This window comes from Marmota flaviventris, chromosome 4 (genome assembly GCF_047511675.1).
Source record: "Marmota flaviventris isolate mMarFla1 chromosome 4, mMarFla1.hap1, whole genome shotgun sequence".
NCBI classification, from domain to species: domain Eukaryota; kingdom Metazoa; phylum Chordata; class Mammalia; order Rodentia; family Sciuridae; genus Marmota; species Marmota flaviventris.
The window spans coordinates 79,362,757-79,386,488 of NC_092501.1; the positions used below are offsets into that span (position 1 = coordinate 79,362,757).

Here is a 23,732-nt window from a genome sequence, read left to right on the forward strand (position 1 = left end):
AGTGATAGAAACACAATTGTTGATTTAATTCTTCATTTTTAACTCAGACATATATATTTGTATGAGATATACGTATGATTAAGCCTTCCACATCTGTAGGTTCCATATCCAAGTATTCAACCAACTATGGATCAAAAATACTTGAAAATAAATTGTATCAGAACATGTACAAAACATTTTTCTTGACATTATTCTTTAAACAATATAGTACAACAATTATTTATATTACATTATGGACTAGGTAATCCAGAGATGATTTAAAGTATATAGGAAGATGGAGTACATGCAAACTGTACTATACTATTTTATATAAGGGGCTTGAATATCAATGAATTTTGTATCTGCAGGGTTCCTGGAACCAAACCCTGCACATTACCAAAGGCTGACTCTATATTGGATATGTATGTATGTGTGTAAGTGTGTGTATTAAACCCAGAATTTTAATAACATTTCTCATATACATATGGGAATAAAGAAGTATATCTCCACAATATATTTTATAATTAAAAAAAACAAGATAATTTTTGAAGTTGTTAAGGAATGACAAAGATAGGCTTTTAGATATTCAAATGTGTAAATACTGAAGACAAGGAATCAAAAAAAGAAAGCAAAAACATCTTCAGAAATAAAAATTCTAAGTAGATGATTAGAACAGTGCAATTGAGATTATACCCCAAAGGCACTTCTGCTGTTTCTAAAACCACTAGAGTAACTTGTTTAATTATGAAAATGCAGATATAAAATAAATTTATATTTAGATTTTAGTAAAATTACAGTAATATCAATTAATTATTAGCTAAAAAAGATTTGAAATATAAAATTTACCCAGTTAGCTCTTTTTCTAATTTGCCATTTTTCTTCTTTTCTTGATCCAAAGTATATTCCAGAGATTGTTTTAATTCTGTAAGTTTCTTTAATTGTTCCTTATCATCTTCAGACTTAAAAAATTTAAAAAATTTATTTAAAAAATGTAGACTCTTTTTTCTTAGAAATATTATTTCTCATGAATTCATGACTAATATGTGTTTAGATATTTCATAAATCTGATGCCATTATGGACAGACTTCAAAAATAATGATTTTCTTAAAATAGCTAAAACTCATCTACATTTTCATCATTTTCTTTTCTACAAGTTAAATTGCCATAATTTGTTCAAAATAGAAGTTTTTGCACATAAGTTATGAAGAAAAATGTTTCTTAAAGATTGGTTATATTTACATTTAGTTTCTAAACATGTTCTAGAAACATTTTCATCAGTAGTTCAAGAATATTCCAAATTTATTTAAATCATATTTAGCTAAGATAATTTTGGTGAAACTCCCATCTGATTCCCATTACATTTTTGATACTCACCTGACTCTGAAATGAGAAAAATACTTTTACTTTGTAAGCATTTCCCCAGGAGTTTCAAGCTATTTCTCTTTATGTTTTTTTAAAATATTTTTTTTAGTTGTAGATGGACACAACACTTTCATTTATTTATTTTTATGTGATGCTGAGGATTGAATCCAATTTCTCACACATGCAAAGCAAGCACTCCACCACTGAGCTACAACCCCAACCCTAAGTCTTTGATTGGTATACAAAAACATAACTTTTTCTTGATTCTTGTGGCTTTCTGTTTGTCCTCTTACATTATATTTTAATATTCTTTAGTATAAGATCTCAATTTAAAATATATTTTCACCACATTATCTTCTCTTACACTAAAAATCTGATTTTCTATAATTCCAATAAAAAAAATTTGAGGTCCATCAATAACCTTTCTTTAAGTATTTCTGAGAAGTATTTTTTTTCTCAGCAGCAATGATAACAGTGACCACAACCCTTCCCTCTGCTCCTTTAGACCCACTTCTCTTCTAAACATTGAAGTCCTTGATGTTTAGTTCTGTCCTTTCCTATTTGTCTTTTAAAATCATCAGAGTTCCTTATATCTCAAGACTTCAACAGAGATTTAAGACTCTCAAGACTGTCTAATCCACATTTCTAAACCTAACCTCATTAGTGAGATCATTTATAATTTTACTTCTTTCTTTTAGTTAACTTCTCATAGACAATAACCTCATAGGCTATGACTTGGTGTGGACAACTTCTGTAGATAGCAGTCTTATGCATTTTATTTTCTTTAAAGTTATTTTTTAGTTATAGGTGGACACAATACCTTTATTTTATTTTTTATGAGGTAGCTGAGGATAGAACCCAGTGACACACACATGCTAGGCAAGCACTCTTCCTAACTCTGAGCCACAACCCCAGCCCCATTATGCACTTTTATGATGAGTACTGATGTTTGTTATGGTTTGGATGTGAGATGTCCCTTAAAAGCTCATGTGTGATACAAGAGGTTTAGAGAAGAAATGATTGGGCTATACCATTAACCTAATTAGTGAATTAATCCCTGATGGGATTAAATGGCAACTGGAGGCACGGGGTGTGTGCTAGAGGAAGTGGTTCACTGGGGACATGGCTATGGAGTAATATATTTTGTATTTGGAGAGTGGAGACCAACTCTCTGCTTCCTGATCACCATGTGAGCTGCTTCCCTCTGCCACACTCTTCTGCCATGATGTTCTGCCTCACCTCAAGCCCTGAAGAATGAAGCTGGCCTTCTATGGACTAAGACCTCTGGAACCATGAGTTCTCTAATAAACTTTTCCTAATCTACAGTTGTTCTGGTCAGGTCCTTTAGTCACAGCAGCAAAAAAGCTAACTGAAACAATGTTACTTTAAGTAATAGTTTTCTAATTTGGGGAGTGGCAGGGAGGTTCTCACCCTTAGGATGATGACCAGAATACTTCATCTTGTTTTTCTTTCATAATGCTAAACATTTCCATGAAGCTTGTTAGTTGTTTGCTTTTGTTTCCTTTTAGGTAATTTCTTATAAAGACATAACATTAAAGAAGTCTTGTTCTCAATTTCCTTTCAGATGTATACTCAACCATATTGTGTGGAAGCCTGAGTCAGTTATAACTCTCCATTCTTTCCAGTCTAGACTTTTCTTTATCTCTAAGTTGTGTATATCAAATGTCTCAACCCAGGTAAACTAGCATAGAGACCCACAAAACAAGAACTTTCTGCAGAAAGTTAGGGGTTACTAATTGAGTTGGCTGAAAGCTGTCTCTCATGAAATTTCTGATTGAATCCAATTTTTTAAAAAATTTTTATTTAATAAGAGTAGACTTCAAAGTAGTTAATTACTATGTCATACTCCTAAATAATTTCTTTGGGAATCTTTAGAAGATCCCTCATTATTTTTGAGTAAGTTCAATAGTTTTGGGTACTATCACAAATTTATTTAATTTTTTATACCTTATTACATTCTAGTTCTAGTTAGATGTTCTAGATAAATGTTCTAGTTCCCCTGACAAGTGTATCTATATAATGGAATTGCATGAATCTAGCTGTAATGACTTAAGGAAACCAATTAGGGACTAGGGTTGTGGCTCAGTGCTTACCTAGCATGTGAAGCACTAGGTTTGATTCTTGCACCATTTGTAAATAAATAAATAAAGGTTCATCAACAACTAAAACAATATTAAAAAAAAAAGAAAAAAAAAAGAAACTGTTAGTGGAAGCAAATAACTCATTGCTCCAGTTTAATGTTCACAATGCAATCTTGTGATCATAATTCTTACAAAGGAAATATGAATAATAGAATTCTACTTTGCTTGGTAAAGAGCTATATGATTTTTGGGCTGGGATACAGTTCAGTTGGTAGAGTGCTTGCCTCACAAGAACAAGGCCCTGGGTTCAATCCCAGCTACCCACCCTGCCCACAAAGAGTTATATGATTTTTATTATACATCAATAAAATGGCATCCTGAATTGATGTACCATCAGTCCTTCTGAGATTGGACTGTTAGGTCTTTGAAAGGCTAATGAACAAAAGATGAATGGAAAAATATTATTTCTGAACCTATAAGTCTAGGAGCACTATGTTACTCTGTAAGTTCCTATTAAAGCAAGCAACCAAGCCAACTTTTTCAGTGGCATCTGTCGTTTTTTTTTTTTTAATCCAAAGAGAAAACATATCCCTTTGGGTAAAAATGCTTGTATAATGACCTCTTATTCATTCTTAATGAGGAATACAAAGTATTTCATTCTAAAAACATCACTGAAAGGTTTAGATTATGAGAAAAATTCAGAATTCTAAAAAAATAATTACTTAAATTTATAGGAATAAAAAGTTATTCTTATTCTAAAATATTATCAGGGACTCTAACAGATACTTGCATACTAATGCCCAGAACAGCATGACAACTCACATGTCTATTAATGGATGAACAGATAAACAAAATGTGAAATGTGTAAAACACTGTTTTTTAAAAATCTTACTATCAAAATAATTTATACATTTAGTCAACTTCTACAGGGAGGACTTAACAATATTATCAATGTAAACACACAAATATTTTTATCAATGAGATTTTTTCATATTGCCTAAAATATTCCTATATACTACTGAAGAAATAAAAAATTCCATTTTAGCATGACACAGATTAATAAGAGCTTGACTTACCAAATTTGCACTTAACAGGTTTTTCTGAAGCTGTTCAATTTTTCCTGTTTGTTTTTTTATTGTATCTTTTAACTTAGAATTTTGGATTTCAAGCCTAAAATGTATATTTTAAAATAATTATTCTTACAACAATTTTTAAAATACTACATAATTTTTGGAAAAACATCTGAAAGAGTACCTAAATTCTTCAAAATTTGGAAAGACATTAATTTGGTAACTATTATTTTTCAAGCTAAGTTTATTGGATAATGTATAAATATCATGCACTTTTTTCTTTTGGCAGTACTGGCTTCATAATGCAAAGCATGAGCTTTAATACAGAGCTACAACCCCAACCCTAAATTATGCACTTTAAGTAACTTAAGTCTGAACTTTCCTCCTGACTTCATACAGCTTTGTTATAGTAACTGATATAATTCTCATACTACACTGCTTATTTTAATTATACTCAAGTTATTTGTATGCTGCTTATACTTTTGTAAGTGATCTTGCATCTTCTCAACACATTGAGCAGCCTCTGTGTGTTGATCCTCTGCTTCTTGTAACTACAACAAAGAAAAAAAATGGTATCAATAATCAAGTATAAACTTATCTATCACTTGTTTTTTTCTTTTTGCTAAACTTTTGTTAGGATATAGACATACCCCTTAATTCGCATATTGTATCTATTTTTGTGCTATAAATGCAGATGCAGAGTTAACTGAGTTGTTGCAGTAGAAATCTAATGGCCCACAAAGCCTCAAATAATACTGACTCTTTATGAAAAAGTTTACAGACCCCTACTCAAAGGCTGAAACACATTACTCTTGCTTTTGTTGTTTTTTTGTGGTGCTAGATCTTGAATCCAGGCCCACTCTGCCTGGGGATATACCCAGACCTCTTGCTTTTAAACTAACAAAACTGAAAAAAATGGAGAAAAATAGAAAATTCCTTTATGGAAAACATTTGTATTTTTGTATTCCAAGCACCACCTACCCAACTATGATTTGAAAAGTCTATCTATCTGATCTCTCTCTATATATTTATAACTATATATATATATATATATATATATATATATATATATATATATATATACAGATATAGATATATATGGTCATATATATATATGACCACATTTATGCCAGTAATGACAAAAATTAATACTATGCAGTAGGTGACAACTAGATGTTTCACTGAATAATTTGAGAGGCTGTATCTACACAGAAGCCAGAATGCTGGGGTTTGAATCTTAGCTGGCCAGTCACTAAGTTGTGTGATCTTGAGTAAATTAAGTTTTTGTGTCTCAAGTTTCTTCATCTGTCAAGTAACAAAAATAATAGTATTTACTTACTGAACTGCTGGGAAGAATAAATAAGGGAATAGACATAAAGTACTTGAAGAGTATGTGGCACATACTGAGCTACACATAGTATTAGCAAAGAACATTAACCTTCCTTATCAAACTAACCTCCAGAAGATAATTAAAATCCTTTTTTTGTGTGTGTGTGTGTGCTAGGGATTAAACCCAGTGGTGCTTAACCACTGAACCACATCCCTAGTCCTTTTTACTTTTTATTTTGGGACAGGGTCTTGCTAAGTTGCTTAGGGCCTTGCTAAGTTGCTGAGGCTGGCTTTGAACTTATGACGCTCCTGGGCTTCAGGAATTATAAGTGTGTTCCACTCTTTTTTTAGTATCTTTGTCACCCATTCTCCCACTTGGGCTGCTATACAAACTCTGTTTAACATAATTTTAACTGTTGTTGATGAGAGATGACTTGTCTTAAATAAAGATAATAAGGAGTCAGATCTTTACGAGGCTGTTCCCCAAACACTTCAAATCTGGTAGATGCAATACCTATTACAGAACTGAACTGGAATACAAACAACAAGAACAACAACAAAAACAACAACATCGCCTGACTGGACCACTATCATTAAGTATATCTTGGGAAGGCTCAGGCAACAGGTAGCCATGACAAAGAGCGTAAATAAAATATAACAGCTATAGCAGGGGTCTACTGAAGACTCCTTAGCCTGGCTAAAAAGAATATACCAGAGTTACAGATAGTACAGATAGTACCTTGACAATGAGGCCCCTGAGTATGCATGAATTTTCAATATGACCTACATACATTAAACAAAAAGCACTCCTGACATCAGGTGTGAGCTTTAAAAGATTAAAGGAGCCATGGGTATAAACCCTTCTCAGCTGGTCTTTAATGACCAAGAAATTAAAAGGGCTAAGCAGGTCATCATCTTCACTCAAAACTAGGAGCCTAATACTGGGTGCTTAACCTGAAAAAGAAAAAGGACCTTAGTTAAAGACTAATGCACATATTGTAAAGAAAATCAGCATTGGAAGAAACACTGTCCCAAACTCTTTTTATTTTATTTATTTTTTGGTAATAGTGATTGATTCCAGGGGTGCTTTAACCACTAAGCCATATCCCTAACCCTTTTCTGTTTTTTATTTTGAGACAGGTTCTTGCTAAATTGCTTAGGGCCTAAGTTGCTGAGGCTGGTCTTTAACTTGCAATCTTCCTGTCTTAGCCTCCCAAGTCACTGGGAATACAAGTGTGTGCCACCACACCCAGCTCCCAAATTCTTATTTTTTATTTTTTTTTGGTCTAAATTCTGAAGTAATCAGCTCAATGAAGAACAAAACCATCAGATGGTGACTTTACTGAGGACTAAGGTACCCTAGGAGTTCCCATAACCCTTTGGGTCCAATCATTATCTCTTCATAGGAGTCCCAGGTATAAATGCCAGTAGGAACAAACCCTTAACCTTCCTGATTGACATGGGCTCTCCTCTTTCAGTCTTGCTGATCCCCTGACAAAGAAATAAGATTGTGTGCCTATTATAGGAGTACAAGGAAAACTCTGAGAACAGGTTTTCCTGCAGCCTCTGGAATACAGCTTAGAAGACTTACACTTAACAGTTTTCTTCAATGCCCAGTTTCACTCCTAGGCAGGGACTTGCTCTGCAAACTAAATGTCTACATAAGCCTTTCCCTGGGAAAAATAGCAAATTCAAGTGCAAATCCCATTCTGAGTAGGCACTTTACCTCTAGCTGATGTTGATCCAAGAGAAGCTATTTGAGAGTGAGTCAATATCCCCAGAATTCCACCAACATATTATTCAAGAAATATGGGCTGATGGTGCATTAGGCAGAGCTAAAAATGCCTTGCCCATTAAGATCGTCCTAAAAGGAGGTACACCAACTCCTGCCTTAAAACAATAACTCCTTATGATGGAGACACTTGAAAGAGTTCAACCTATACTCTAAAAGTTTTTAAAGTATGGTGTGATCAGCCTTTGTACTGCTGGCAAAGAAATCTTGATTTGAGGAATATTGCTTTGTTCAGGATCTGCAGGCTATTAATGAAAACATCCAAGACATTCACCCAACAGTGTCTAATACTTATATCCTTCTAAACGCCTTTCCTGGCAAAGTACAAATAATTTATTGTCTTTGATTTAAAAAATGCTTTTTTTGCATTGCTCTGCAAAGAGCATATTTTTTTGCCTTTGAATGGACACATCCCTAATCAAAAGCCACCCTTCAATACTGTTGGGCAGTGCTTCCTCAAGGATTGAAAAACTTGCCCACGATCATTGGAGATATATTGGCTAATAATTTAAGAATGTTACAACTAAACCAGGGAACACTACTATAATATGTAGATGACTTGTTAATCACCAGTCTGACTTTTCTTTCTTTCTTTTTTTTTTTATTGGTTGTTCAAAACATACCAGTCTGACTTTTCAACTTGCTTAGGGCCTAAGTTGCTGAGGCAACTGTCCAGACTCTAAACTGCTTTGCTGAGTATGGAGACAAAGTATTTTCCCTCTGAAGTGCAGGTTTGCAATGAGTTATTTACCTAGGGTTCCAATTATAGCAAGGTCAATGAAGCCTAGTGGATGACCAAAAGAAGGCTTTATTGCTCACATCCAAGCCCCTTCAGCACAACATTAAGTTATGAGAATTCCTGGAGATGACAGGGTATTGTAGAATATGGATACCTAAATTTGGGCCTATAACAAACCCTTTATATAAAGCTGTACTTAGAACAGATCTTGAATCCTTGATCTGGAAAATAGAATGTCAAACTGCTTTCAAAGTCCCTCTGGGTTGTCCAACCTAGAGAAGCCCTAAACTTAAATGTTGTATGTACAAAATGCACAAAATTGGTTTGGAATTCTTAACAATTACTGGAGGAAGTTCCCCAATTTGAAGCTTACTTTTCAAAACAATTAGATCACACAGCCAAGGGATGGCCCTCTTATCTCCTGGCAGTGGCAGCCACTTATGATTTGCTAAAGGACGCTGAAAAGTTTACACTTGGACAGCTTGTATGTACCATAACCAGGTCCTAACTTTGTTGGACCAAAACCGAAGGATATTGGCTAACGAAGGGAAGGGTGGGTAAATATCAGGCTATCCAGTTAGATGAACTAAATGTGACCCCAAGCAATATCAGCTTTAAACCTGGCTACCTCATGCTGTCAGTCTTTCATTCCAAGTTCCCTACATCCAGCTCTGTTAGTCAGAATTACCTACAGAAGAAATGATTACCCATTTCCTTTGAAATGGAAAGGGAACTTACTGGGGAATTGTAGGAGGACTCAATTTTCACCTAAATGACAACATTTTGTCTCTCTGACCTGCCTTTTTTGAAGTTTTTCTTTTCCTCAGTTTGCCTTAAATTCTAGGATCATCAGTCTGATAAAAAACATCCTGGAAAGCAAATGGAGTGTGCTCCTTCTAAGATCATAGGCCTGAGAGATAAATATCCTATGAAGCAAATGGAAATAACCTTATGAGTTTCTGAAACTCCTACACATGGAATGAAGACTCTCTCATTGATAAGTTTTGGTGTGCTGTGCAAACTCCCAATTTACACCTTTATTCTTTTCCTCTACTTATAACCCAAGATGGCTACTGACACCCCAAAGATAGCTCTTAGATCTGTCTTCCCAGTGTGACACACTGAAAGTAAAATTCTATTTCCTGCTGGTTTGTTGGAACCTCTGGTGTCAGGCCAAGACCTAGGACTCAATAACAGTGTAACATATCAGAAAAGCTGTAGCCAGAGCTTTTTGATTGGTAAAGTACTAAAAATCTATAAATCCCTGTTATAGTTACATAATAAAGGAAGTCAAATCTAGATTTTTTTTTATAGTGAGAAAAATATTAGCATTTGACAAAACAATTCTCTTGTTAGATTTAGTGCTTTCAACTTTATATTTAATTGCTTAAACTATGGGTAGAATAAAAGTCTTATGCCAATGTCTCAAAGATGTTACTGGCATAGTATAAAGTACTTAATTTTATCCTAATGACTGCAAAAGCAAAAATATTTTCAATTTATTCAAGGGTAAGTGAAGTGCATATCAGATACTGTTCCCCACTTTGGTAAATGTATACTTAAACAAGATTTTATTCTCTTCCAAAAATTAATACCAATGTAAAATTTAGGGCTAAATTTTTCTACAGGGACAAGTACTGAAAAGAGCAAGTTTGATCTTTGTTTTGAGAGAAAACATCAAGAAAAAGAGCAAATTTTGAGCCAATTCTGAATAAATGAGGCCAAATGAATAAAAACTGAAAGGTAGAAAGGACAGCATAAATAAGGCAGAAAAGAGTGGTGAAATCAGCCCAATAGCAGAGGATAAAATTCAATGGCAGGGGAATAAAAACACGTTCACAAAAGTTCTTTTTAAAAACTTTTAAATAAATGTTAATAGCAGCATTATTAATAATAGCCCCAAACTAGAATCAACCTAAATTTCATCAACTGATGAATAAAAAAGTGGCATAATCATATAACAAAATATTACTTGATGAGAGAAAGAAATGAAGTACTGACACTTGCTATAACAGAGATGGATTCTGAAAACATTATGCTAAATGAAAGAAGCAAGTCAAAAAGGATTTGGCTGGGCGTAATCCTAGCAGCTCTGAAGGCTGATACAGGAGGATTTGAGTTCAAAGCCAGCCTCAGCAATTTAGCAAGGCCCTAAGCAACTCAGTGAGACCCTGTCCCTACTCTTACTAAAATACAAACAAAATAAAACAAAACAAAACCAAAAACAAAAATGGGCTGGGGATGTGTCTCACTGGATAAGTGCCCCTGAATTCAATCCCTGGTGCCAAAAAAAAAAAAAAAAAAAAAAAAAGACTAAATATCGCATGACTCTATTTATGTGAAACGTCCAGAACAAGGTAATTAGATTAGTAGTTTCTCAGGACTGGGGAAGATGAAGGGACTGGGGGGTGGGGGTGATAATAGCTAGGAAATTTGGGGTTTCTGTTCAAGTTGATGAAAATGTTCTAAAATTGCATGGTAATACAACTCTGAATATATTAAGAGACTATAAATTTTATGATTAAAATTGGTGAACTGTATGGTACGTTGTTATATCTCAATAAAGATGCTTTTTAAAAAATCCAAAGGCAGAATCTAGATAATTTTCTTATTCTCTACTTTGGATACAAATTCTACACATGATTTGAATATTTCTATGATTTTATAATGTCTAAAATGAAAGAAACTGAGGGAAATGCCTAATGTTTCAAATAATTTTAAGATTAATCTAAAACTTTTGCATTTTTGAGAAAAGTATAATGGCTTTTCTGTGCAAATCATCTTGAAATCCACAAAATAAATACATACAGATTCTGTATCTATTCACAACAGGGAAGAAATAAGGTAATTTTCTAAAACATTCCATTAAACATTATTCTCTGATTTAATCTGCCTCACCTCAGAATGGCAATAATCACTAAAAAAATACTATTTAAGAGAAATATGTCTCTCTCAACTTCTGTGATGTATGATGTAAAATTCTCAAATTTCCTAAGGGTAAATATTTTAAGGAAAGATGTATGAAGTTATAAGAATGCAAGTTAGAATTTAAGAAATAATTGCATTACAAAGATACTAAAATTGTAATAACATTAATTATAATGAAAAGAGAAAAGCTTGTTCGCTGGAATTAGTATCACAAAACACTTTTAAACTGTCAATTAACTACTGACATGTTAAATTTCATACGTACTTGACTTCTTATTTGAGCTAGTTTTTTCTTTAAATCCTGTGTCTCATCCTCCAAACTAATGCGATAACGTGATGAAACTTCTAGTGAAGCCTCTGACATAGATTGTTTTTTCAGGGTATCAGCCAGTTCTTGTTGAAGTTGTCTCACAACTGCCTGATAAGATATTTCTATTACTGATTTTATAAATCACATTAGTATTAAATTATATTAATAAAATATCACCACAACTCACCTTTCTCTCAAGTGTGTATGTACTTCTGTTTATTACTGAATTCAATTGTGTATGCGGAAGGCATGGTCTTCCTGCCTAATACTATTCTATTCCCTTTATATTAGATTCAGTCTTCTATCCACTCTTCCCCTGATGAAGTTTTAATTTAAAAACATACTGAAGTCTCAAAAATAAATAGGTACACGGGCAGAAACGGTGGTGATGAGTTTTTACACAGTGTGACATGCTCCTCCTTTTTTATTAGAGGCACAATAAAATTCAGGGTTCCTCACATATTCAATTCTTTGCTTGAATCCTTCCAATAGATTATTTTTCCTTCTTCCCTCCCTCCCTCCCTTCCTTCCTTCTTTCCTTCCTTCCTGCCACCAAGGATTGAATCCAGAGGCACTTAACCACTGAGCCACATCCCTACCTTTTATATTTTTACTTAGAGACAGAGTCTCCCTAAGTTGCTTAGGGCCTTGCTAAGTTGCTAAGGCTGGCTTTGAACTTTCAATTTCCCTGCCTCAGTCTCCTGAGCCAATGAGGTTACAGGTGTGCACCGCTGTGCCTGGCTTAAAACATGTTGGGCTGGGGATGTGGCTCAAGCGGTAGAGCGCTCACCTGGCTTGCGTGCGGCCCGGGTTCGATCCTCAGCACCACATACAAACAAAGATGTTGTGTCCACCAATAACTAAAAAATAAATATTAAAAAATTCTCTCTCTCCCCCCCTCTCTAAAAACAAACAAACAAACAAACAAACAAAAACATGTATATAATTTGTAATGATAAGATTAGGTCATTGGCATACTCAACACCTCAAACATGAACCATTTCTTTGTGCTGGAAATCAAGGCTATCCTATATTTCCTGGAACCAAGATATGTTTTTGAGCTGATATAGCAAATAAATTTATAATCTATATATTTTTATATTCAACTATATTAAACATCTAGCCATAGTGAAATAATATTTTTTGAGTTTTTTTTCAGGAAATTTGAAAAATATTCATCTTTCTTAATACTTACTTCTCTTTCTGCTTTTTCATTTTCATATTGATACAGCCTTTCTTTTAAATGATTACATTCATTGATTAACTCCTTATTTCTGTCTTCTAGCATGAGATTTTGTTTTTTACTCTCAGCTTGAAGTTTCTTTACAATGTCATGAAATTGGTCTTGGATATTAATTACTGTCTTTTCTTTATTGTCAGCTTTGTTTTGAGCATCATCTAATTGTTGTCGAAGCAATGTATTTTCACTTTGTAGTTGAGATAATCTCTCCTCTAAAGATTCTTGCTTACCAACATATTTATTCACCTTACATTGTTCATTTTGATACATACATTCAATTTCCTTCATTTGGCCCTGTGTTTGGTTTAGGTCCCTTTGTACCTGTTCTAAAACCAAAGTCTTTTCTCTAAGAGCATCTTTTGTATGGTGGAGTTCAATTTCTAGACTATTGAATTTTCTTTCAGCTTTCGAAAGCTGTTGGGAAAGAATCTCATTGTTATCTTTTAGATTAGATATACTGAAATTCATCTTATCCTGTAAACGAAAACACTCATCTCTTGATCTCTGGAAAGCAAGTTCTAGGTCTCTTTTTGATGCCTGACTTTCATCATAATCATGGATAGCAGCAGCCAGTCTAGAACGGTATGATTCAACTTCTATTTCCAGTCTTTCCTTGTTTTGTTTTTCATTCTCCAGTTTAGAATTTAGCATTGTATTCTGAGCTGTCAGGATACTAAGCTGTCCATTATATTGGAGTACTGTTGTTGTAAATGTTTCCTCATTCAGTTTTATTGTCTTTTGAAGGTTATCATTCTTTTCATTTGCAATTTCAACATCCTCAAGATATTTCTTTTCCTTTTCCTGGTTCTGATTTTTTATTGTGTCTATTTCTAGTCTTATCATGGAGATTTCTTTCTGCAAACTGTGACTTTTATGCAGTAAATTTTTTTCTTTTTCATGACTAATAGAAACCTAAGTTTAAAAAAAAAAGGAGACAGGTATTACTCAATGAAATGACATATCACAATGTGTTCTGAAATTAAATAACAACCTGCCTATTTATATAATGAAAGAGTTGCAATCAATGGATAACCAAAAAAAAACTTGTTCTAAACTTCAAACCTTGAAGCTCCCGTTCGCCTGCTTCTCGCAGACAAACTGCTGTGACTCAGCACTAAACAATCCCGCTGAAACAACTGGTCGGCCCTTCTGCACCTACGGAGGTAAATGCCAACCGAGCCTTCATAGGCAGTGGCCACAGGATTGAAACAGGGCTTGGAAGAGCCAGTCAGAACCCACCCATTGCATTGGTCACCCGGCAAAGGGAAACGAACTGTCGCCATTTGCATGGGATACCACCATGGCAGAGAACTGACGTCACAAGAATGCGGCGGAGGAGATAACTTCATTGAAACCAGCGGCGACAGGTGTGTAACCCGCTAGCCTTCCCTCTCCTCACAGCGGGGAAACCTTAAGGGCCCCTCCCAGCTCTCCCGTGAACGCGATAGCCAGAACAAGGGAATCAGGAGTGGCGCGGGACCCGCGGCGCGGAACTCCCGGCTACCGCTCCCACCAGTGCTGACAACTGAGGTCTCTTGCACCAGCTACCAGGGGAGTGGCTACCGGAGGGCAAGCAAATTTTGCTGAGCGTTCTCAGCCCCAAGCTCTACAAACTTAGGGTCTAAGGGAATGGCAAACAGGGAGAGTGTGCCCAGGGCTTCCGGGAGCAGCAGACCTGGCGTGTAGCCAGTGTTGTGGTGAGCGTCACCGGTGAGCGGGGCCTGGCTTGAGGAAAAGTGGGGAAGTGACTAGATACAAGAGAAGGCCCTAGGCACTCAGGATTGGAGACCCGCCCAGTCTGGGAGGAGAAGCTGCTGCACAGTGATTGGTTCCCGCGTATTGAGAGGAGAAGCATGGCCCGGTGGGCACAGCTCCACCTACTGGAAGAGAAGTTAATCAAACTCTAAGACTGCATTTATTAATTTTTTTTTTAATTTGGGTTTTTTTCACTTTCATTTTTTTGTTGTTGTTTTTAAAATTTCTTTTTTTTAAAAATTTTTTTATTCTTTTTAAATTTAAATTTTTATTTTTTTAATTATTTTTTTAAATTTTTTTCTTTTCTATTTTTTTTCTTTTGTCTTTTCAATTTTCTTATTCCCCCTTCCTTGAATTCTACCTGCTTACTCTCATTCTCTTTAGTGACTTCTTCCCTTCCCTTCTAATACCTTTCATCCCAAGCATCAAATAAATTAATAGGAGTAAACAGTAACTCAGCAGTCAAACAGATCAAGAAGTAACATGAGCAGCATGAAAAAGCAAGGAAGAAAAGGAGTACAAACAATGCAGGACAGCCTAAATATTCAGGAGGACCTAGAGTCATCAGAAAAATGGTCATATAAAGAACTCAAGGAATACCTTAGACAGATGGAATGGAACCTTGAAGAGGATATGAGACAGCAAATTCAAACAGTGAAAGAACACACTGAAATTGAATTACATAAACATATAAAAGAAGAAGTTAAGCATCTTTATCAGGAGATAGAGATTATAAAAAAAATCAAACAATAATTCTAGAAATGAAGGAAATGATAAACCAAATTAAAAATTCAATTGAGAGTATCACTAACAGAGTGGAGCAAGTAGAAGCCAGAACGTCAGATAATGAAGACAAAATATATCATCTTGAAAAGAGTCTAGCCAACTCAGAAAGACTGGTAAAAAATCACGAGAAAAACTTCCAAGAGATATGGGATAACATAAAAAAACCAAACTTAAGAGTCAGCGGGATAGAGGAAGGTTTGAGATTTAAACCAAGGGAATGAGTAACCTGCTGAATGAAATAATTACAGAAAGCTTTCCAGAAATAAAAAAGGAAACGGATATACAAATTTTAGATGCATACAGGACACCGAGCATACAAAATCACAGTAGACCAACGCCAAGACACATTGTTATGAAGATATCCAATATACAGAACAAAGAGAAAATATTAAAAGCTACAAGAGAAAGGAGGCAGATTACATTCAGGGGTAAACCAATAAGGTTAACAACGGATTTTTCATCACAGACGCTGAAAGCGAGAAGATCCTGGAACAACGTATTTCAAACACTGAAAGACAATGGATGCCAACCAAGAATTCTGTATCCAGCAAAATTAAGCTTCAGGTACGACAACGAAATAAAAATCTTTCATGATAAACAAAAGTTAAAAGAATCTGCAGCCAGAAAACCAGCACTGCAAAGCATCTTGAGCAAAACACTACATGAGGAAGAAATGAAAAACAATAACCAAAACCATCAGTGGGAAGTGCCTCAGTAAAGACAGAGGGCAGGTGGAAAGCTAATCATGGAGAAACAAACTAAATTAAAAAAAAAAAAGATAAATAATCAAAGTTTATTGAAGTACAAACCATATATCAATAGTAACTCTAAATGTTAATGGCTTAAACCCTCCAATAAAGCGAAATAGGCTGGTAACATGGATTAAAAAAACAAATCCAACAATATGCTGCCTCCAGGAGACACATCTGATTGCAAAAGACATACACAGGCTGAAGGTGAAAGGTTGGGAAAAAATATACCACGCACACGGTCCTCGTAAGCAAGCAGGGGTGGCCATCCTCATATCGAATAAAATCGACTTCAAGACTAAGTTTAATCAAAAGGGATAAGGAAGGACATTATATACTGTTAAAAGGAACCATTCACCAACAAGACATAACAATTATCAATATTTATGTACCAAATAATGGTGCTGCGACGTTCATAAAACAAATTCTCCTCAAGTTCAAGAATCAAATAGACCACAACACAATAATTATGGGTGACTTCAACACACCTCTCTCACCATTGGACAGATCCTCCAAACAAAAGTTGAATAAAGAAATTATAGAACTCAATATCACAATCAATAACCTAGACTTAATTGACATATATAGAATATATCAACCATCATCAAGTGGATATACTTTTTTCTCAGCAGCACATGGATCCTTCTCAAAAATAGACCATATATTATGCCATAGGGCAACCCTCAGTAAATATAAAGGGGTGGAGATAATACCATGCATTTTATCTGATCATAATGGAATGAAACTGGAAATCAATGATAAAAGAAGGAAGGAAAAATCCTACATCACATGGAAAATGAACAATATGTTACTGAATGATCAATGGGTTACAGAAGACATAAAGGAGGAAATCAAAAAATTCTTAGAGATAAATGAAAATACAGACACAACATATCGGAATCTATGGGACACAATGAAAGCAGTTTTAAGAGGGAAATTCATCGCCTGGAGGTCATTCCTCAAAAAAAGGAAAAACCAACAAATAAATGAGCTCACACTTCATCTCAAAGCCCTAGAAAAGGAAGAGCAAAACAACAGCAAATGTAGCAGAATTCAAGAAATAATTAAAATCAGAGCGGAAATCAACGAAATTGAAACAAAAGAAACTATTGAAAAAATTAACAAAACTAAAAGTTGGTTCTTTGAAAAAAATAAATAAGATCGACAGACCCTTAGCCATGCTAACGAAGAGAAGAAGAGAGAGAACTCAAATTACTAACATACGGGTTGAAAAAGGCAATATCACAACAGACGCTACAGAAATACAGAAGACAATTAGAAATTATTTTGAAAACCTATATTCCAATAAAATAGAAGATAGTGAAGTCATCGATAAATTCCTTAAGTCATATGATTTGCCCAGACTGAGTCAGGAGGATACACACAATTTGAACAGACCAATATCAATGGATGAAATAGAAGAAGCAATCAAAAGACTACCAACCAAGAAAAGCCCAGGACCGGATGGGTATACAGCGGAGTTTTACAAAACCTTTAAAGAAGAATTAATACCAATACTTTTCAAGTTATTTCAGGAAATAGAAAAAGAGGGAGCTCTTCCAAATTCATTCTATGAGGCCAACATCACCCTGATTCCAAAACCAGAGAAAGACACCTCAAAGAAAGAAAACTATAGACCAATATCTCTAATGAACCTAGATGCAAAAATCATCAATAAAATTCTGGCAAATCGGATACAAAAACACATCAAAAAAATTGTGCACCATGATCAAGTAGGATTCATCCCTGGGATGCAAGGATGGTTCAATATATGGAAATCAATAAATGTTATTCACCACATCAATAGACTTAAAGATAAGAACCATATGATCATCTCGATAGATGCAGAAAAAGCATTCGACAAAGTACAGCATCCCTTTATGTTCAAAACATTAGAAAAACTAGGGATAACAGGAACTTACCTCAACATTGTAAAAGCTATCTATGCTAAGCCTCAGGCTAGCATCATTCTGAATGGAGAAAAATTGAAGGCATTCCCTCTAAAATCTGGAACAAGACAGGGATGCCCTCTATCACCACTTCTATTCAATACAGTTCTTGAAACACTGGCCAGAGCAATTAGACAGACGAAAGAAATTAAAGGCATAAAAATAGGAAAAGAAGAACTTAAATTATCACTATTTGCGAATGACATGATTCTATACCTAGAAGACCCAAAAGGGTCTACAAAAAATAAAAAACTACTAGAACTAATAAATGAATTCATCAAAGTGGCAGGATATAAAATCAACACACAAAAATCAAAGGCATTTCTGTATATCAGCGACAAAACTTCTGAAACGGAAATGAGGAAAAACACTCCATTCACAATATCCTCAAAAAAAATAAAATACTTGGGAATCAACCTAACAAAAGAGGTGAAAGATTTATACAATAAAAACTACAGAACCCTAAAGAGAGAAGTAGAAGAAGATCTTAGAAGATGGAAAAAAATATACCCTGTTCATGGATAGGCAGAACTAACATCATCAAAATGGCGATATTACCAAAAGTTCTCTATAGGTTTAATGCAATGCCAATCAAAATCCCAACAGCATTTCTTGTAGAAATAGATAGGAAAAATAAAAGACCCAGAATATCAAAAGCAATTCTAAGCAGGAAGTGTGAATTAGGCGGTATAGCGATTCCAGATTTCAAACTATATTACAGAGCAATAGTAACAAAAACAGCATGGTACTGGTACCAAAACAGGCGGGTGGACCAATGGTAAAGAATAGAGGACACAGAGACTAATCCACAAAGTTACAACTATCTTATATTTGATAAAGGGGCTAAAAGCATGCAATGGAGGAAGGATAGCATCTTCAACAAATGGTGTTGGGAAAACTGGAAATCCATATGCAACAAAATGAAACTGAATCCCCTCCTCTCGCCATGCACAAAAGTTAACTCAAAATGGATCAAGGAGCTTGATATCAAATCAGAGACTCTGCATCTGATAGAAGAAAAAGTTGGCTCTGATCTACATATTGTGGGGTCGGGCTCCAAATTCCTTAATAGGACACCCATAGCACAAGAGTTAATAACAAGAATCAACAAATGGGACTTACTTAAACTAAAAAGTTTTTTTCTCAGAAAGAGAAACAATAAGAGAGGTAAATAGGGAGCCTACATCATGGGAACAAATTTTTACTCCTCACACTTCAGATAGAGCCCTAATATCCAGAGTGTACAAAGAACTCAACAAATTAGACAATAAGTTAACAAATAACCCAATTAACAAATGGGCCAAGGACCTGAACAGACACTTCTCAGAGTAGGACATACAATCAATCAACAAGTACATGAAAAAATGCTCACCATCTCTAGCAGTCAGAGAAATGCAAATCAAAACCACCCTAAGATACCATCTCACTCCATTGTGAGATTGGCAGCCATTCCGAAGTCAAACAACAACAAGTGCTGGCGAGGATGTGGGGAAAAGGGTACTCTTGTACATTGCTGGTGGGACTGCAAATTGGTGCAGCCAATTTGGAAAGCAGTATGGAGATTCCTGGGAAAGCTGGGAATGGAACCACCATTTGACCCAGCTATTGACCTTCTTGGACTATTCCCTGAAGACCTTAAAAGAGCGTACTACAGAGATAGTGCCACATCGATGTTCATAGCAGCACAATTCACAATTGCTAGACTGTGGAACCAACCCAGATGCCCTTCAATAGATGAATGGATAAAAAAAATGTGGCATTTATACACCATGGAGTATTACGCAGCACTAAAAAGTGACAAAATCATGGAATTTGCAGGGAAATGGATGGCACTAGAGCAGATTATGCTAAGTGAAGCTAGCCAATCCCTAAAAAAACAAATGCCAAATGTCTTCTTTGATATAACGAGAGCAACTAAGAACAGAGCAGGGAGGAAGAGCAGGAGGATAAGATTAACATTAAACAGAGACATGAGGTGGGAGGGAAAGGGAGAGAAAAGGGAAATTGCATGGAAATGGAAGGAGACCCTCACTGTTATACAAAATTACATATAAGAGGTTGTGAGGGGAATGGGAAAAAAAAGAAGGAGAGAAATGAATTACAGTAGATGGGGTAGAGAGAGAAGATGGGAGGGGAGGTGAGGGGGGATAGTTGAGGATAGGAAAGGTAGCAGAATACAACAGTCACTAATATGGCATTATGTAAAAATGTGGATGTGTAACCGATGTGATTCTGCAATCTGTATTTGGGGTAAAAATGGGAGTTCATAACCCACTTGAATCTAATGTATGAAATATGATATGTCAAGAGCTCTGTAATGTTTTGAACAACCAATAAAAAAAATAAACTTCAAACCTTATAGAAGCATAAATTCCCCAAAGTTCAAAAATTTAACTGAAGACAATGAATCCATAAAAGTAAAAAATAAATGATAACTTAAAAGGAATTTCAGAATTGGAAAAGTCTTTCCCTGAACTACATTAATGGAGGTAGTTAGCTAGAAATGAGCAGGAATTGGAGGGGCCAAAAGAGGGGAGAAGCTTTAAAGAGCCTCTGACCCGGAGGACTCATTACTAATCACGTGTTGCCGTAAGGAAATATATTTCTCCTTCCCCTTATGTGGGTAGGGCGAAAGTAAAGCTAAGAAATCTACCATAGGAATGCAGGTAGACAACTCAGAGACACTGGTATTACCAGTTTTTCTCCCTCCACATTGAGGGGGCCCATCACATTCTTGGGTCAATTTATGGGCACAGATCATGTTAACAAGGTCACATTTGTATCTACCACGCACTCCGAGTCAACTGACCATGTTATATGAACTACTGTCAGAGTTGCTAGAACAGAAATGACAAAATGACTCAAGTACATAGATGTGTACTCTCAGTTTTCACACAGTGCAGGTTTATGATTACCCCCAAATGGGTAATGGTTGTGCAAGTGCCACGACCCAATAGTAGTGGCTACCATCCATTCTAAGGTTTCATGCCACTGCAAATTTTCACTCCCTATCCTAACAAAAGCTTAAGCATAATAATTTCAGCACATCTGGGTCAACAGTCAATCTGTTCTGCCTCTTTCTCTGGGCTGTATCTCACTTTCTTTTATTGTTTCCTTGCCTTGCAATAAACCTGCTCTAATTACTATCCTGGCCTTGCTATACTTGGTTCTGTCCTGGGGTAACTACCTAAATTCTTAGGCAGGACACACAAAGGCTGACGGTCACTCCACAGTGATCTTTCAATGTGTGGTAATAATTACAAGAGACCCAAAATGTAAAATAAGAAATTAAGAAATTTGATAATGAGTGCAAAAAAGATGGCAGAGTGGATTTAGGTAGGAACCCTCAATTCCTCTGCAATCTAGAATCGAAGATGTGAAAGAACAGCTGACTAGAAAGGTGTGTGACAGAATAAGTACTCTGAAACTCAATTTTAGACAATTTGAGATTTGGAGTGATTTAGAATTTGGTTACTGGAGCAAAACATAAAAAAATTCCTTGACCTCAAACCCTGACCAGTGTGTGGGGGAAGGGGTGGGTAACAAAATAGGAAAGAGTAGAGGCAAAACCCCAAAGCTTACTTCCTTAACAACAATTGGAAAAAAAAAAAAAAAGGCAGAAAGAAAGGCAGTAAATGGAAAAGGAGCATCAGACAGTGAAGAAGACTGCACAATTCATCTCAAGTTGTTGGCAGAAAACTGGGCAGGGCAGCCATTTAATAGAGGCCATGGCTGGTTGACCTCCCTAGAAGAAATTAAATCTACATGACTTCTCCCCACCTATAGAAATAAAACCACAGGAAACACCTCTGAAATGTGTTATTTTAGTAATATGCCTACAAAGACCTTGTAGAGGGATCACTGCTAGCTGAAGGTTACTGAAACCCTCTCCCCCTGATGACAGACAAAGGGAGCGGCGTGGAGCTGACCCAATGCAAGAAATTCCCAAGGAGTTAACCAATTCAGTACTCCGCACAGCTGCCAGATGCGTGAGCTCAATCGAAGACAGACCAATTGACACTACACCAATGATAATGGGTAAAACACCAGTGACCTGCAGTAGCCAGGGTGGCTTCTGTGCCAAATTGCCCATAGAGAACCTGCATTCGTAGGCTTAACAATTGCAGACAGTCATCAAGTGCTTAGATACAGCTGTATCAACATGCCCCAGCAGAGGGGAGTGATCCACAGCAGCCAGTGATAGTACTGAGTTTTGCACCCCTGCATCCAACACAAATGGCCAGCAGACAGAGCACATGACAAACATGAAGACTTGGCCCTCTGGGCTGACAACAAACATCAGCAGTTGGTGTACGAACTGTAACAACCAGGAAATTGGCTCCTGTGCACCAATTAGAGGGTCTAGAGCTACAAGTTCCAGAACTGTCAGTTGACATAATTCTTGTTGACACACACCAAAACACAGAAGGCATTTCCTGAGGATAACCCTAAGATGCCAGGGGAGAACCTCATATATGAAATGCAGTCACCCCACAAAGGAGCTTACAGAGGAGCATCCACCCCAGACACCAGCCACTGCCAGTGTACCAGATACAAGTCCACTGATCAGTAAACCTGCACACTCCATAGGGTGCAGCAGCCCTGAACTTCCCATGTGCCATTTAGCATCACTTCAACCAAAATACCTCCACTTTAGATGGCCACACCCGGAACACTCCAAAGTATACACAGGGGATTCCATACCAGATAGGACAGTGTTGGATACATGCAGCTTTTCTTTGTGAGGGCAAACAAAATTGTACCCCCTAACAGTGTGACCCAGCTGCGAAGTTGCAATTGGGGATCATCTCTTCTGATCCACCAGAAAGCCAGGTGGTGCCTGGACACAACAAGATCTGAGGTGGCCTCCTAAAATTGTATCAGAGATGAGCTGGTGTGATCACTACCTCTACACACAGGGAACTGTAGAGGTAAAGTCAAGGATTGGTGGGCATCTTCTAAAGGACCCATTATAAATCCCCATCAGGAAGACTCAACAAGACATCTCTCTACCTCAAATAGCTTGTCATGAAATGTAGCTCTAACATTAGTTTTGATTTTACAGATAATACTTTTCATATTGAATTAATAGCTGTTCCTTTATTATTCAATATTTCAGTCCTCAAGTCAATGGATTATATTTCTTCTAATGTTTTAAAGCATAAACTGAATCATCCTATCTTTCATCTCTTAGCTCAGATTTACACTTGCTCTTTTTAAGTCTCTCTTTCCACTATTGCATCATTTACTCCTGTCTTAACCTTTTTTCCTATTTTCTTCCTTTTATCTTATTTAGTTTGTATTGATTTCTCAATTTTTCTTTGTCTGCTTTCTCTTTACTCTTCAAACCCTTATTCAGTGTAGTTCTAATTTTCCTGTTTTTAATAAGTGATTTCTCAACCTATTCAAGAATATTTATAACTCCAGTTTTATAGTTGGGTTAGGGGAGTTATGGAAAACATTTTCAGTAAGCTTTTCCCCCCTAAAGTTTATTAATGCATGGCTTTGTTCTAAAGTAGTTGCAAGTAATAGGGTTTAGTATATTCTCTCAAAATGGTGCTGGGTATTAGGCGTAACAGTGGGTATACATTGAGTGGGAGTATTGACACTTAGATATTCACCCAGCCTAAGGCTCTTGGGAA

The 23,732-nt window shown here is 35.9% G+C and overlaps 1 protein-coding gene across 3 annotated transcripts in view; it reads right to left on the reverse strand.

The window, feature by feature from the left end:
• Positions 1-23,732, reverse strand: part of LOC114102455 (ankyrin repeat domain-containing protein 26) — a 117,792-nt gene that overhangs the window by 19,343 nt on the left and 74,717 nt on the right. For all 3 annotated transcript variants that reach the window (XM_071611307.1, XM_071611305.1, XM_071611306.1), the window contains 5 exons: positions 12,807-13,763; positions 11,567-11,719; positions 4,994-5,064; positions 4,520-4,613; positions 826-938 (listed from right to left, as the gene is read on the reverse strand). In XM_071611307.1, coding sequence (XP_071467408.1) covers positions 826-938; positions 4,520-4,613; positions 4,994-5,064; positions 11,567-11,719; positions 12,807-13,763 — 1,388 coding nt within the window. The remainder of the gene's footprint in view (positions 1-825; positions 939-4,519; positions 4,614-4,993; positions 5,065-11,566; positions 11,720-12,806; positions 13,764-23,732) is intronic.